General features: G+C 43.3%; 1 protein-coding gene across 1 annotated transcript in view; it reads left to right on the forward strand.

The window, feature by feature from the left end:
• The window catches only part of CCDC158 (coiled-coil domain containing 158), a 114174-nt gene extending 97317 nt beyond the window's left edge, over positions 1-16857 (forward strand). The window contains exons 20-23 of the mRNA XM_082243852.1: positions 859-926; positions 11133-11318; positions 13901-14002; positions 16637-16857. Coding sequence (XP_082099978.1) covers positions 859-926; positions 11133-11318; positions 13901-14002; positions 16637-16677 — 397 coding nt within the window. The 3' untranslated portion in view covers positions 16678-16857. The remainder of the gene's footprint in view (positions 1-858; positions 927-11132; positions 11319-13900; positions 14003-16636) is intronic.
• Positions 16858-17087: the final 230 nt, after the last annotated feature.

The raw sequence follows: 17087 nt of genomic DNA on the forward strand, positions 1-17087 counted from the left end.
CTGATCAGTGTTTTCTGGTGGTGGGGAACAATTGCTGTAGCAACACTATACAGTGAATCCCATTGCAAAGTCTCTGCACATGAATGCGCAGTAGAAATAAAGTTTAACAAAAAAAAGTGTTTCTCTTTCCTGCCACCATCTTGCTTCCATCTTGTTTTTCTACACTACATTTAATCAGAACCATGAAGGAAGCAATGTCACAAGAAATAAGCATGTGACACACTGCAGCTCAAAGCAGCGCACTCAATCGCAAGTAATCCACTCAAATCGCAAGTAAGCACATTGCGAACGCATTGGAGATGTACATTAACACATTACACTAATGAACTTAAAGCCCCGTACACACGTACTGATCGTCGGCCGAACGATCGGCCGTCTTTTGTCCAGGGCTGTCGTGTCTGCTGAAAACTGCAAAAGACTGCACACAAATTTTGTCGGCCAACAACAGCCGACTGCAGAAGTGATGTCATGTGATGGTTAACTTTCCTTGTCTTTTTTCTTTTCTGAGCATGCCCAGTCTTGCTAATCTGCTGTCTGTCGGCCGCAATCTGTACTGACTGGCGAACAATCGGCCGTTCTGGTGTTGGCCAACAAAATTTTAATGCCTGCACGACAGATTCTCTTCGGCCGAAAATGCGCTGTCGGAAGCATCATACTAACAAGCCTACAATCGGCCGATCGGTCGTCGGCCGAATATTTACGGCCGACAATCGGTACGTGTGTACGGGGCTTTAATGTGTCTCAGCGCATATGCCATAATGCTTGTGCTGTCGTGCAAATCGGTTCTAAAGGTATTTTATGTATAACCAGGAAATATTTTATTCAAATGTTTGCTTACTTTACATCCTTTGCTTGTAGGGAGCCACTAACTTTGCACACAAGTGATCTTGAAGATAAAGTTTGTACCCTATCCCCTACTAGCTCTGGTAAGTTTAGAGATAGATTTACATTATTTTTTTTTTTGTACGATTTTTGTACTGACACTGCAATTTCTTAGCTTTAAGAGGTAGGGAAGCTGATTGTCCTTAACAGAATAAGTATATAAATGTTATAGTCAAGGTCAAAGTCCCATTAGCTTAATGTAACATATCTGTGTGAATGGCTATTGTTGGACATTGTTTTGGACTTCTCTTCTTCATAACATAGGAGGGAGGTGTTCTGTAGTCCACAAAAATAGCTACGTTCGATGCAAACTGAAACCAGTACAGCACAACAGAAGTTATCAGCTCGCAAGATTTCTGCCAGGATCAATAAGTATTTTTTTCACTAATGCAAAATATATACCAAACCCTTTCAGAGGTATATTTTAAAAAATAGGAGACGTTCATTGTTAGAGTTTAAGAATGAATGAATGTACTATATCGTTTATAATGTCTGTCAGTATATGAGACCGGGCTGACTGCAGTATTTCTCAGTTTTGAGTTTGGATAAATATGCCTCTTACCACAATAAATACCTATCTGAGTTGTGTTAGATTTAATTAGTTGTAATTAAACTATAGGGGTATTGAGTTGCATGAACTCTGTGAGCTACGCATACAATACTTATGTAGAGCCAATGCCGGGGTGATGGCATACTTAATTGGTTAGTTCAGGGTAACCCTGATGCTTTTTCAGTTACTGACTTTCTAGTTCTTGATCTCAGCTTTGGTTTAAGATTGTGATCTCTTTGCCTGACCTGACCTGTCCTTGTATTTACAGTATATTGCCTTGCCTTTGCTTTGCTACCTGCCTTTATTTTTTTCATCTGCTTCTATCATCTACATGACTAAGGTATAAAATATGGTTTGTACTTAACTACTATACCAATAAAACCCCAACCCTTCCAATAAAATAACCACACCACAACCGGTTGGAGTTAAATTGGCTATAGCAGCCTTTTATTAACCAAAATTATAAATAACAAATAAATACTGATCAATAACATCATAACCTGAACACACAGTGTATGAAAAAAATTGGAGCCACAAGGTCCTAATAGACATCAAATCAACAACAGTACCTGCGAATCACTTGTCAGGCCTCCACCCGCACAAACACAGACTTGGAGACAACTCGCAGGTACCTACACCAACTGAAAGCCGTACCTCAGACAGGTCCCTACACCACACCTTTTGTGCCAATATGAACCTAAAAAGGACCTTGCACCCGCCCCAGTCACAATATGCACTCTTCCATATCCCGTAATCCAACTCAAAACATTCCAATGCCGGGCGGGAGGGTGGGAAGCTGTTCCCTGCTTGTCTGACCTCCTATTGACTCCCCTTACTTCCGGTCACCAAAAGCTCATCCCCAATGCTCCTCCCAACCCTCGCCATACCCCTCAACCAGCCAACTGTCCTGTTAACCCTAACAACACCTTTTCCTTCCTATACCCAAGCCCTTTTTAACCCTTGTCATGCCGGCCCTCTGTTTAGTACCTTTTGTTTTACTCTGGGCCGCTCTGTTGTACTAATTACTGTAACTCCCAATCCCTACTCAGTCTGGGGTGTTACAGACAAGAAGGTAGCAAAATATTTTTCTCAACCGTTCATCGACAGACGCAGCTCTGCTTAATCATAGACTATAGGGTTATGCTCCTCCCACTAGGGATTGGCACTAGGCGGAAAAAAAGGCTTGTCCACGCCTATAGGGGCTTGTATAAAGTACTCAAAACCCATGCTTGAGTAAAAGTACAAGTGCTCGATCAAAAAGTGACTTGAGTATAAGTGGAAGTGCTCGATCAAAAAGTGACTTGAGTAGAAGTACTAAAGTAGTCAACATTTTTTGTACTTAAATATTGCAAGTAGTTTTTTAACAAATTTTACTAAATTACTGAAAGTAAAAGTACAAGTACTGTGTTATGTAGTTATTAAAGAAAGAAGTCAAAAGTTTGAACATTATATTGTTTTTTATTATTTCAAATGCAGCTTTTATTTATACATACAGTAGCATTTATTTTCGTATGCGCTGATAATACACATGTTTTGAGCTTCATGAAACCTGCCATCTATTGTTCTGGCAGTGGTCATTTTTATAATTGTAACTATGCAGCACAAAAAAAAAATATCAGAGTAGAAGTATTGAAATCATCGAAAAAATGTAGTGAAGTAAAAGTGGAAGTAGGAGAAAAAAATTCTACTCTCGGAAAGTACAGATACCGCCTTTCGGTACTTAAGTACAGTAGTGAAGTAGTTCTACTTAGTTACTATACATCTCTGGTCCCAGCCAACATAACCCTTCAGGCTCTGCTATACTCACTTTGTCCTGCCTAGTGACAGTGATAGGGATTCTGCTGGGACTTCGGTCTTAGCTGTAACAGGGAAAGTTTGTGATTTTTCTATTTTTCTAGTAAGTTCCTTTAACCACTTTTGCCCCGGAGGATTTGGCTGCTCAAAGACCAGGCCCTATTTTGCGATTCGGCACTGCGTGACTGTAACGGACAATTGCGTGGTCGTGCGACGCTGTACCCAAATTAAATTGATGTTAGCTCTAAGGAGCAGGGCCCTCTACTTCCTCCTGTTTTGAACTGTATTGTCTTCCCTCACATTGTAAAGCGCTGCGCAAACTGTTGGCGCTATATAAATCCTGTATAATAGTAATGTCCTTTTTTTTCCCACAAGCAGAGCTTTCTTTTGGTGGTATTTGATCACCTCTGCGATTTTTACTTTTTGCGCTATAAACAAAAAAAGAGCGACAATTTTGAAAAAATAACAATATTTTTTACATTTTTTTATATGAAATTCTCAAAAAATGTAAAAATGAAAATTTTTTAACATTTTAGGCCAATTTGTTTTCTGCTACATATTTTTAGTAAAAAAAATCGCAATAAGCGTATTTTGATTGGTTTGCGCAAAAGTTATTGTGTTTACTAACTATGGGAAAGATTTATGTCATTTTTATTGTTTGTTTGTTTTTTTTAACTAGTAATAGTGGCGATCTGCGATTTTTTTTTTTTTTTTTTTTTTGCGGGACTGCGACATTGGACAGATCGGACCCTTGACTGACATTTTTTACACTTTTGGGGGTACCAGTGACGTTACTACAGTAATCAGTGCTATAAATATGCACTGTTACTGTAAAAATGACACTGGCAGGGAAGGGGTTAACTTTATTGGTGATCAAGGGGTTAAGTGTGTCCCTTGCGGCGTGATTCTAACTGTCAGGGGGCGTTGCTTGTTAGATCATCACAGAGACATATGATCCTACATAGCAGGATCGCATAGCCTCAGTGATGATCTAAGGGAGAATGACAGACGGCTGTGTTTACTTCAGCCGTTTGTCTTTCTCCCTCTCCTGAGTGAGATCGCGTGGCCGGTGGACATCGGAGCCGCCGATCACACGCGCGGGGAAGGCAGGGAACGAGTGGGAGTGGGCACGCGCCGGCGGCGGCGCGCGCTGCCCCCTACAGGCTCGTGGGCGAGTGACGTACCCATACATCACTTTGCCCAGGAGAGGCTGACTGCCGCCATACATAGTCGTGCGGCATTCGGCAAGCGGTTAAGACCAAGATCCTGAGGAACTACAACCAACAGCCAGCTGTGGTTTTCGCACTGGATAATATTAAGGTCTCCCAGCCTGGCCTGCGAGCGTGAGCAGGTTATAGTCAGGGTTCATACGGTCATGGAAATCCTGGAAAAGTTTTGGAATTTTTAGATGACACTTTCCAGGCCTGGAAAGATCATGGAAAATGAGGAAACACACTAGGTTTTGGAAAAGTCATGGAATTAAATTACTGTGGAGGAGCGGGGAGCGGATGCTTAATTATTTTAATTATTTTATAATTATATTGCCACATACTGTATTTACATTTCGCTGTATTAGCGTCCTTCCGGGTCCGCGGTATGCGCGTGCTGTCATTGGCCAGCAGCAGCCGAAGAGATGACCCAATCAGGCAGCGGGGAGGGCCGGCCGCGGTTTGCCTGGAGACACTGTGACTGGCTAGCAGCAGCAGTAACAGCCGGGAGATTATCAACCAATGAGGCAGCGGAAGTGTCAATGGAGGGCGGGCTGGCCGCATGAACGTGATGATGACGTGGAAGGGGGCGGTAACCGTTTCGCACGCCTTCCAACCCCCTGCAATGCTTTCCAAACCCCCCCTTAATTCTCTCCAGTCCCCCCCTTCCCCCCGTGCCCTTCAGCTCCTCCAGTACTCTCTGCGTCCCCTGTGCTCTTCTATCTTCTATCATGTCTGCAGTCTCTGACCTTCTCTTGTATCATGTCCGCAGCCTCTGACTACCTCCTGTATCATGTCCGCAGCCTCTGACTACCTCCTGTATCATGTCCGCAGCCTCTGACCACCTCCTGTATCATGTCCGCAGCCTCTGACCACCACCTGTATCATGTCCGCAGCCTCTGACCACCTCCTGTATCATGTCCGCAGCCTCTGACCACCTCCTGTATCATGTCCGCAGCCTCTGACCACCACCTGTATCATGTCCGCAGCCTCTGACCACCTCCTATATCATGTCCGCAGCCTCTGACCACCTCCTGTATCATGTCCGCAGCCTCTGACCACCTCCTGTATCATGTCCGCAGCCTCTGACCACCTCCTGTATCATGTCCGCAGCCTCTGACCACCTCCTGTATCATGTCCGCAGCCTTTGACCACCTCCTGTATCATGTCCGCAGCCTCTGACCACCTCCTTTATCATGTCCGCAGCCTCTGACCACCTCCTTTATCATGTCCGCAGCCTCTGACCACCACCTGTATCATGTCCGCAGCCTCTGACCACCTCCTGTATCATGTCCGCAGCCTCTGACCACCACCTGTATCATGTCTGCAGCCTCTGACCACCTCCTGTATCATGTCCGCAGCCTCTGACCTTCTCCTGTATCATGTCCGCTAAATTTACAGTGTGTGTCGTAAAATGTTTGACATTTCGAACATGGGAGAGGCAGCGCTGTCTAGCCACGCTAAAGTTGCAAAGCACCAGTCTGCAGCTGCGTGCTTGACAGCTTCCAATCTGATCACTGGCTTTTTCACCCGTGCGCCTGAAGTGACACCGGCTCCCAGCTGCAGCAGCGGTGCTTCCATCTCATCCACTGTAAAACAAGGGACCATTTTGAGTCACGCTGTATCCAGAAACGAAACCCTAACTGCAGAGGTACTGTACACTACAAAGATTGTCATTTATTTTAGTAAAAATATGCTGGGTGTGACATGGATTTTCTTCTTATTTAACATGTATACATAGACATTTCATGAAACATTAGGTCATGAATATTTACGTGAAGTCATGGAAAAGTCATGGAATTTTATTGGTGAAAATGTGTATGAACCCTGTATAGTCCAGTACTAGGCCTCGCCATGACAGTGCTCCAATGGATGGGGACGAGCCTGTGCGTGGATCATCTTGCTGGGATGCAGACGACCTGGAATGCGCTGAGTCGCAGCTTCCCCTTGGCTGACAGCACCCCCATCCTGGGTGGGAGGTGATCTATTTCGGAGTGGCGCCCACCTGGTACCACGGTATGGTGAGTAATATGTCCCCCCACTACCCCTGGTCGCAGGGTGGGTGTGGGCACCTCCCTTAAATGGTCGGACCTTAGGGGCTCCCTTGGTTCCCTGGCCCCCCCCCCCCGGAAGCCTAACTGGCGCACCCCTTGTTTCCCCCTTTGTGGGTTTTCACCGTGGGGGGCGGTAATAATGTGGCCAGTTTTCAGCACATATTTGCGGGGCTGGATCTTCCGTGGGGGTCCTTGAATGGGGACCCTTAGTTGCCTTTTGTTTTGGTACCGCTTTTGGGGGTCCCGAAGACCGCATGGTGCACATGGTCGTCGCCATTTTGCCGTGGTTCATGAGCTCCGTGTTCCCGTAAGTTTGTATGGGCAGCCATTGAGAATGTATAGCAGCCATTTTCTTGTGGTTCGGAAGCGGGACTGGCATGCAGCATGTTTTTTTTTCTATGCTTGAGGCAGAATTGCTTCCTCTTCCTGTTTCTTCTGTGTTACTTTCGTTTTGACACTGACCTGGAAAGTTTCTTGGGTCCCCTGTAGGTTTCCCTTTCCTGCTCTGCTATATTTAGACATTGTTCAGGTTTTTGGGGTCGGCATTAATAATGAGGAGACCGCGTTGTTTGCAGTCTTAAAGGGACATTGCACAAAAAAATATATATTTTTTTGTTTACAAATGGAATTCCAGGATAAAATATCCCCTGCAGACCCCCTGGAAATTACTGCAGTACCCTCCGGCTCGCAGTTGCAGCCAAAGATTGCAGTTTTTCTGCAAAGCCTGATGTCAAAAGTGCAGTCGGCTTGTTCTGGTGCTGCTAGCCTCAAACGTCCTCCGTCCTCCCCTCCATCTGCAGGATCTTCGGATTCTGACACAGATATGGTTGCCGCAGACCACCCTGAGGGGTTGGTGTCTTCACATTCCGACGGTGAAGAGGCTCTGTCCTCCTCCGCAGTCACGTGAGAATGCGCCTTGGTGGAAAAGTTGATTGTTTCTGTGTGGAAAACTCTTAAAATGGCTGATGAACCCACAGCATCAGGTACACAGGTGTTTTTTGGCTCCCGCAAATATCGCAAATTCCCTTGTCCTGACTTGTTTCACTCTATTGTGGATGAACAATGGTGACGCATTAAGCACATGCTGGTGGTGCCTAAGCGTTTTGCACGCCGTTATCCCTTTGCGGAGACGGTGGATACCAGGTGGGCTGTACCGCCGAAGGTGAATTCTCCGGTGGCCAGGTTGAATAAAGTGATTCTGGGGCCGGTGGAAGAGTCGCCAACCTTTTAGGATCCCGTGGATAGACGGGTGGAATCCTTATCCCGCCATTTACATGTGGTGACGGGTCACATGTTAAATGCTAACTCTGTGAACGTTCTCATAGCACAGACTGCTACTGAATGGGTGAAGTTGCTGAATAGTAACTTGAAAACGACACAGCTTCCCCCTGCGGTTCTGGAACTGTTAGACCAGTTGGTCCAAGCCTAGGTGTTCATGTGTGATACGTTCCTGGACTTGGCCTTATTGGTGGCCAGGACATCAGCAGTGGGGGTTGCTATTAGATGCCTGATATAGCTGAAATGCTGGTCGGATGACAAGGCTTCTAAAAAGGTGTTGCTGATCTCCCTTTTACAGGGGAGAAGCTATTTGGAGCCTCTCTGGACATGACTTGCTGTCGCAAGGGGTGATTGTGCTGGTTCCAGCTTCAGGAACACTTTCAGGGGTTTTATTCAAACCTGTTCACCGTGCCCAGAAAAGAAGGCAAGGTGCGCCCAACCCTAGATCTCAAAGCCCTGAGCTGCTTTGTGCGGGTACAGAGGTTTCGAATGGAGTCCATCCGTACGGTAGTGGACATCCCTGTCTATGCTGGACAACAGGGGTTTCTTCGTTTTGCGGTAGCGGATCAGCATTATCAATTTATGGCGTTACCCTTTGGTCTCGCCTCCACTCCTAGGGTGTTTACCAAGGTCCTCGCTCCAGGGTTAGCATTGCTGCGCCGGAGGGGGATTGCGGTACTGGGATGCCTGGACGATCTCCTGTTTGAGAGCGGTCTCTCATTTGGTTCTGTTGGAGAATCTGGAGGTCACTGTCCAAACTCTACAAGAGTTCGCTTGGAATATCAATTTAAAAAAATCTGCATTGACTCCGGTCCTAAAACTTGAGTACCTAGGCCTGACTCTGGATTCAGCCTTGGCGACGGTTTTCCTCCCCTCGGACAAACTTTGTCTGAGTTATTGGACGACTCGCCTACGCGATTGTCCGGCTCAGGTTCAATCAGACATTGCCACGGCTGTGGCTTACATCAATCACCAGGGGGCACCAGGAGTGTCCTGGTGGCCAAGGAGGTGGCCGAGATTCTGACTTGGCAGAAAGATTTTTTTCCAGCCCTCTCTGCTGTACACATCCTAGGTGTGGAAAACTGGTAGCGGATTACCTGAGTTGTCAGGTGTTGGATCAAGGAGAGTGGTCCCTACACCCAGAGGTGTTTCCCCTACTGTGTGTTCGGTGGGGGACCCCCCGAGGTCGATCTGTTTGCCTCCCGCCTCAACAAGAAGGTGCAGAAATTCGTAGAGAGGTCTCTAGATCCTCTGGCTGATGCCACAGATGCCCTGGTGGCTCCTTGGGGTCAGTATCGGAGAGTTTGATGTTCCGGGGAGCTCCTGTTTCTGGTTGAGCTCTGTTTTACCTGGTTGGCTACGTTTGGCCATTGGGGCATTCAGGTTTTTTGTTCCTGTCTTGTTCCCACCCTTCATGTTTTTACTGCTTTGGGACATCCCTATAGTCTATGATTAGTCAGAGCTGCGTCTGTCAATGAACGATAGAGAAAACTGGATTTTTGTAGGAACTTACCATAAAATCCTTTTCTCTGAAGTTCACCAGACGCAGCACCCGCCCCTCTACTTCTGAGTTATGGGGTCTTTTTTGTCACTGCTTGCAACACAACTGTTTGAGTATAGCAGAGCCTGAGGGGTTATGCCTGCTGGGACCTTATAGACCTGGACAAGCCTTTTTTCCGCCTAGTGCCTATCCCTAGTGGGAGGAGCATAACCTTATAGTCTATGATTAAGCTGAGCTGCGTCTGTCGAACTTCAGAGAAAAGGATTTTACAGTAAGTTCTTACAAAAATTCAGTTTTTTTCTTTTGGATAAAGTAGAGTGGAGTTTTGGATAGAGTTGGGAAGGATTAGAATCCCTGTCAAATTTTTGTTCAATTAAAAATCGCCTAAGAGGGGATTTTCACCCACCTCTTATGCCCCATACACACGTGCAGATTATCTGCAGACTTTTGTCTGCAGACTTACCAAAACCATATAATATGAGGTCAAACCTAAACACTTTCAATTTGTATGCAATCCGGCAGGCCCTTGCACTACATAGAAAAGGTAAGTCTGCAGACAAAAGTCTGCAGATAATCTGCACGTGTGTATGGGGCATTACCTCTCTGTTGCATCTTTGTGAAAGGAAGTGAATAGAAAGTTTCCCCAATGGGGTACTGGCAGAAAACAAAGTGTCAGGAGTTTTTCATACATTTCTACTCTATCAAAAATGGAAAAATATAAAACATGAGTTTTTTTAAACATTTAAATTAAAATATAATTAACCTCTTAAACAAGTATTAAATGTGGGTCATTGCTAACTTTGGATTTTTTTTTATCTTGCATATATCGCACCTGCAGAGTTTCCCAACCAACTGTGCCTGTTTGCGACCAAAGCAACCATTTTAGTTTTGTGTGATTGTGTGGCAAAATAGGAACTCTACAATTCTTTTCTCTGTTATGCGCTGTGCAATGAAATTCAACCTCAGAACTTAAATCTGACCAGGTTTTAACCTTCCCCTAGCCAACTAAAGAAAAACCTTTTTATTTCTATCTGCTGTTGGAGAGTTCCCATTAGTTTCTTTTGGTATCACTTTTTGGGCAGGATGGATAGGAAATGAGGGTATGCCGTAAAAACAGGACAGGAGTTCTAATCCTTTTATTTCTTGGCTTGACTTTATATAAAATTGACCCAAAAACAGTTCAGTTTCCTTATAAGCGCAATTTAAAAAAAAAAACCATGCCGCATCTCTGTTTGCTCTCTTTATCATAACTGCCAATGCAATTTTCAGTCCTCAATAAAGTCACAGGTCTGGGCAGAATTTATATCTTATACCAGTGGCCTCCAAACTGTGGCCCGAGGGCTGGATGCGGCTCTTTGCTAGCCTTTATCCAGCCCTTGGGGCAGTATTCCTCCCAGTGATACCAACAGTGGGGCATAATTTCTGCCACTGACAATAATGATAGGGCACTATTCCTCCCACTAAGATCAATGATGGGTCACTAATCCTTTCACTGATACTAATAAAGGGGCACTATTCCTCCTCCTACTGACCACAGGCTCTATGAAACTGACCACCAACACCGAGGCAATGTTTATTCTCACTAATGCTGGGCCCAGGACATTTTCAACCCCCCACTGGCCACAACCCGGCCCCCTTGAAGTCTGAAAGATGGTAAACTGGCCCTTTGTTGGAAAAGTTTGGCAGCCCCTGTCTTACACTGTTCCTGGCATCTTAAAAAAAAAAAAAAAAATGACGATGTATGTCAAGAAATCAGTGCAAGCATGCTGATAAAACAAATGCTTCCTCAAAGCTTAGGTCTATTATGTTTAGTGAAATAGGATTTTCTTCATGGTTATTAATTGTGCCTTTTTTTTTTTTTTAAGAATACCAAATTACAGTGAGCCCCTGTTATACCTCATCTCTAAAGAAGCATTACAAAAGCCAAGAAATTCGACCTAGATCTCCAGTGTATTCACTGCTGACAGCTCCAGCCAGTGAAACTGATATCTGTGACACATTGGACCGAAATTGCTTTCTTGAAACCATTGATGCTAATAGCTTTATACATGGTATGTCTTTTTTTTTTTTTGCAAATATTATTCTTGTTTTTTTTTTCTAAGGTAATTTACAGTGCAAAGCACTATTTTTTAGGTTAATCTGTAGCCAAAAAAGTTTGAGTTTTTGCTGTTAGATTCCATTGGGAAGATTTCCTTTCATTACCTGCCCCAAAGACACGGCAGGAAGTCTTGGGTGGCACCGAAACAGGTATTTCCCTTTCCTTCGGTTTTGGTGTCAGCTTTAAAATTTTGGATTCCCATTCCACCGAAAAATTGGGTTGGCTAGAGGTACTTTTTCTATTTCATTTATTTGCTAGTATTAAAAGAAATTAAACTTGCTAGAAGGTAGAATTTTTTTTTTTTTTTTTTTTGCTAGAAGAGACTTCTTCTGTGTCAGAAAACTCCTTTACCTGTTTGCTAGCAATTTCTTTCCTTTTAATGTATCCATCTGTCCATTGTCTGTTGCATATTCACAGTGCAATGTACACTTTTGGCATCTTTCAGATGCCATAGTGGTGAGTCAAGTGCCATGATAATGCAACTCTAATGTGCATGTGTGAGAGAGGCATTATAATTGGCCACTCAGACACATTCAATACGTGGTTGACCCAGGACCTGTATGGGTAACTGAGTCCATTTGTTCTGGTAAGCAGTCATTTTTACAAGTGGTGGAAGGATTTCACATTGAGGATTGGAGCACAGAAGGTGGCACGACCCTGTTCTGCGATTATTCATTGCACTGCGATATATGTTTCTATTCTGCAGACTTTATTTCCTTGGACTGCACTGTCATTTTATTATTAGTGTAAGTCCTGGTGCACACTTGTGCGATGTGGGAAGGCTGCAAATTTACAGCCTGTTCCCGCATCGCAAACGCACATCTGGCAGTTCACACTGCCATAAGCGATATGCAGGGGGTGTCAATTAAATGTTAACGACACCCCCAGTTTGATCGCATATCGCAGTGTGATCTGACTGTTCGCACAGGATCGGATCGCACAAGTGTGAACCACTGTGCGATCCGATCCTGATGCGGGTGGAAAAAAGGGTCATGTGCGTCTTTTGTGCGGGTGCAGTGCAAATTTCAGCCATACAAAGTGTATGGCTGAATTTGCACCGCACATCCGATCGCATGTAATGAAGGAGCAGTGCGCTCCGATATTACATGCGATCGCCGCACTCGCAATAGTGTGAACCGGCCCTTAGACTTTACTATCACTTTAAGTTCAGCATTAGCATGTAAATCGTTACAAGTCTTGGAAACTGCTATGGGTCAGGATCGAAATATGGGAGTTGCTGACTGGTTTTACAGTTGCAGGATCCCATCTTGTCATCCTTTGTTGCTTATTGGGTCACTGACCTGGAACAAGCATGCATTATAGGAGAGGTAAACTTTTTATAGAGTTTATTTATTTTATTTATCACAGGTACTTATTTAGTGTTGTCAATTTACGCAGCACTTTACATATATATTGTATATTCACATCAGTCCCTGCCCTCAATGACTTTATAATTTAAGGTCCCTAAAGCCTGGTACACACTAATGCTGGGTTCCACCAAAAAAAACTGACAGCTCTGGTCGGAGCCGCTGTACTAACCATCCAACATTAGTACAGCGATCCCCCCTCCGAGCTGTTGTGTTCTGACAAGGGGGTGACCCTCCTCGCCAGAACAGTCCGATCAGCACAATCCCCCATTGGCTGAGAGCGCTGTATGGGAGTTGGTCAGCTGCTTGTTTTCCAACATGCTCGTCCGACAGAAGCGGGCCAAACGACCGACAGAAGCAGGCCGAATGTCAGCCTTTTTTTTTTTTGGAGATTTGGCCCGTGTATACCCGGCTTAACTTACATTCATACATACACTTACTAGGGCCAATTAAGACAGGAGCCAATTAACCTACCAGCATGTCTTTGGGGTTTACTTTATACCTGTGTCCTTCTGCCCTTACTGTGTATTAGCTGTTTTACTTTTAACTATGTACCCAGCTTGGTACATTAGTAAACTAAAGCCCTGTACACGCAATCAGAATATCGTACAAAAAATACCACTTTCGACGCAATCATACGATAACCTGATTGTTAGTACACAGCTTTTATCTGAAATTTTCCAAAGGGACAAATACTAAATTATTTCTCGTATGATACCAGATTGTACAATACCAATAGTAATCACTACAATTTTCCTCTGAAAATACAATACAAATACATGACATCACTTCCAAATTGTTATTCTATCGTAAGAGAATTTTTGTACTTTAGTAACCGATTTGTTTTCAATATAGAGTCTAGTATCCAAAAAAAAAAAAAACGTACCGATAATCTCATCGTGTGTACTAGGCTTTAAGAAATGAGAATCTGATGAATAACTACAATTGTGCACTACAGAGTAAGGTAATATTATAATAGTATTACCAAGACAATAGTCTCAATTTACAGATGATTGTAGGCATTAGAGTAGCCTTGTTTGCCTAGAGATTATCATCCTTTACTAATCTTTCCTAATTATAGGCCTTTTATCTGATTTCCATTTACAAAATAGGGTACACACTTATATAATATGGGTGTCATGTTTAATTTCTACAACCTATTCTATAGATGAACAGCATAACGAATTTACAGATAGTACCTGCCAGATACTCCAGCACAGATTGGAGTGCTTACAAACCATCGCTGAGGATCTGCAGATGAAAAATAAAGGTAAGCAGAAATACTTGGGTTCTGGTATGTGTATACATTTTCAGATATAAGAATCTCAGGATAAACTCAAGCAGACAGTAGATCACAATAGTCACAGTTCAGTGGTGTTTCAGTTGGCAGGTTTAACACTGTTTAGACTGAGCAATAGTCACAGTAAAGAAAATACTGGCACAAGGTATACTAGAACTAAGGAGTAATTGTACAAAATAGCACCTTACACTGTGCCACTCTGTTGTGCTGCTTGCCTTTAGTTGTGCTGTATTATTCATGCTAACATGAGTTGTGTTAAGGCAACTCATTTGTTTAAAATGAGCTGCCAAACCATAGCAACTGCAACTGAACAAAAACTGGAATTCGCATTGTACGTCAATGCATACCATGGATAAGAAGTCAACCTTTATATTTTTACAAATAGGAGGCCATTATAGCTCCTAAATATGCTTTATTTTTTTGCATTGTTTAAGAACATCATAATTAATATCCAGATAAAAGTGGTTCCCAAAGTCAGGACATTTTTTGCATTCCATTCATTAAAGTAAAAAATGACCCAGCAGTTGTATCGCCCCCCTCAACTTCCTAAATATTTTCTTGATCCAGCGTTGTGCCCATCCGCGGCAGCACTCTCCCTGCTTTTACAGGACACAGAGGCAGCCTCAAATTCTATGAGGATAACGCACACATCCCGACTCAGGGGGGGGGGGGGGACCACACAAGTGTCCCCATAGTAAGCGGCTTGCTATGGGGGCAATTGCAGAAGCAAGGAGCACTGGTGGGGGGACCCTAGAAGGGGAGGTAAGAGAATGCACTGTGCAATACCACTACACAGAGCAGGCAACTATTACATGTTTATTATTTTAAAGTGATTGTAAACTCTGTTACACCACTTGTACCTACAGGTAAGCCTCTAATAAATAAGGCCTACCTGAAGGTACTGTGAATATCTCATAAACTTGCACAGTTCAGGAGATATTCAGAGTGCATGCAGCCGATGACCTCATGCCGAAACTTCGGAGCCCGTGCCACAAACAGGCAGCTCCCGCAGGCATGCGGGGAGTGACGTCATCCCGGCTTCAGCCACTCACAGCGACGGAGTCTGCGAACCCGGAAGCAACACCAGGGAAGATGTCAGCCATCTCAACGGTGAGCGTGAGAAATCAGCATATATAGACTACAATCCCCAGAATCTCAATGATGGCCATGCATGCGAGTTGACATTGCGATTACCAGCTTAGGGTTTTGCTTAGTGAATGATATTCCAGAAATATATAAATTCACAATTTTACACAGGTCCTTTCAAACAGCTTAATTATCAATTTGAATATGCCACTGCTCTTTATCCAAAACATGTACCTGTCCAAAATCTGCACTCATTTTTAAAGTGAACTTGTGCTTTGCTCATGCAGGACAAAATAACGGGCCTCCTGTAATTTAGATGTCCACACACAATACCTTTTATTCTCTACCCCACCAGTGGGGTATACACCCACCCTACAAGTCATAACTTACACATGAACATCACTCTAGCTCAGGGTTCAGTGGAAACCTAGGGGTTCCTTGAGCAGTGAGAAATTTCTACCTCTCAGATAAGTTCCCATTGACACCATTGATCCTTTTGTAAGGGGGGAATTCTTCATAATGACCACAAGCCTAAAGAGCATTCTTCCCACTTACCGTCACACTAATGTATCATGAGTTGTAGATATAGAAGTTATTAAATTAAAGTTATTTCAAGGGTTCCTCAGTGTTGAAAAGGTTAAAAAAGGCTGCTAGTTGTCTTTGACCTTTTTCAATTAATGGTGTTCACCTAAAAGAGAAGTACAGCCAAAGCTCGTTGGGCTGTACTTTTCCTGTGTACCACAGGAGTGCAGTTTGTTCTGCACTCCTATGACCCGTTTTCAGCAGACAGCAGGGTGAAGACAGCTGACGGCTGATGTCACAGAGCGGGTCCAGGCTCAGGCAAGATTGCGACAATGAAGTCGGGACTTCATGCCCACATGCCTGGATCAGCATCCAGCTCAGCCTCTCAGCGAGCCGACAGTCACTGGCTCTCTTATCAGGGAGCCCTGAGAACTGAGCAATAGTTGGTGTTTGATCGCTCGGTTCTCAGTGTTGGAGTCAACGGGGAACCGATGCTGCATCCACCTAGGTTATTATGATTCATATAAAAATACAAACCCCATATTTCTTTTTTGAGGAAAAAGAAAATAATTTTGTGGAAAGTTTACCATATGGATAATTAATTGACACAATAAATATAAATTTGTTCTCTAAATAAAGGCTGATTTTGTTTCCTCTCCTATCTCCAAAATTGTATTCCATATGTAAACATGCTTAATGCAAAAGAAAAAATAAAAATAGCTAGGTAAATGGTTTACTTAGAGAAAGCCAATAAGGTAGTTAGTCATATCCATTCCTAGAAGATTTTTACTCTGGAGACCCAATCACAGCTGTCATGGAAGCCAAGAGCAGGTCATTATTGAAATCCCCTAAGACGCATTAAGTAACAAGCCAATTAAAACTCTAATGTACTTGAGCTAAGATTTTATTTAGTGCATGTGATCCCAGGACAGGCAAAGGGCATTGTTGAATTTAGAAGACCTATTCATGTTTGACTTCAGCTTTTTTTTTTTTCAGAAATGTCGCTAATGATTGGAAATCATGAAAACCAATGCTAATGAAGCACAAAAGCTGGAAATCACCACATAAACCAACGCACTTTACTAAGTTTAAACCCCTTTTTCAGATCATGGAATGATAGCAATTGTAGTTTCTGAGTATACAGAAATAATTTAAAACAATGTTTCTGACATTGTACTTAATAATGACTGTAACAGTTGGCTAATTTACAGGTACAAGCAGCTGTATTGTATTTTAATTGGTTGTTATATGTTACTGTATGCCTTGGATATTCATACCGTACTCTGAAATACACCCAATTATTGAATCTGATTTTATTCTTTTTGTGCTTATCATATGGAAAATGTTTGTATGTACAGCTTTTAAAACAATGTAATCCAAATGTACAAACTGTAAAATACAAAAACTTTAGTTTCAGTAATTAAATGTATGATTGTGTTATTTCTTT

This window comes from Pelophylax lessonae (assembly GCF_965119305.1).
Source record: "Pelophylax lessonae genome assembly, chromosome: 1".
Lineage (NCBI taxonomy): Eukaryota > Metazoa > Chordata > Amphibia > Anura > Ranidae > Pelophylax > Pelophylax lessonae.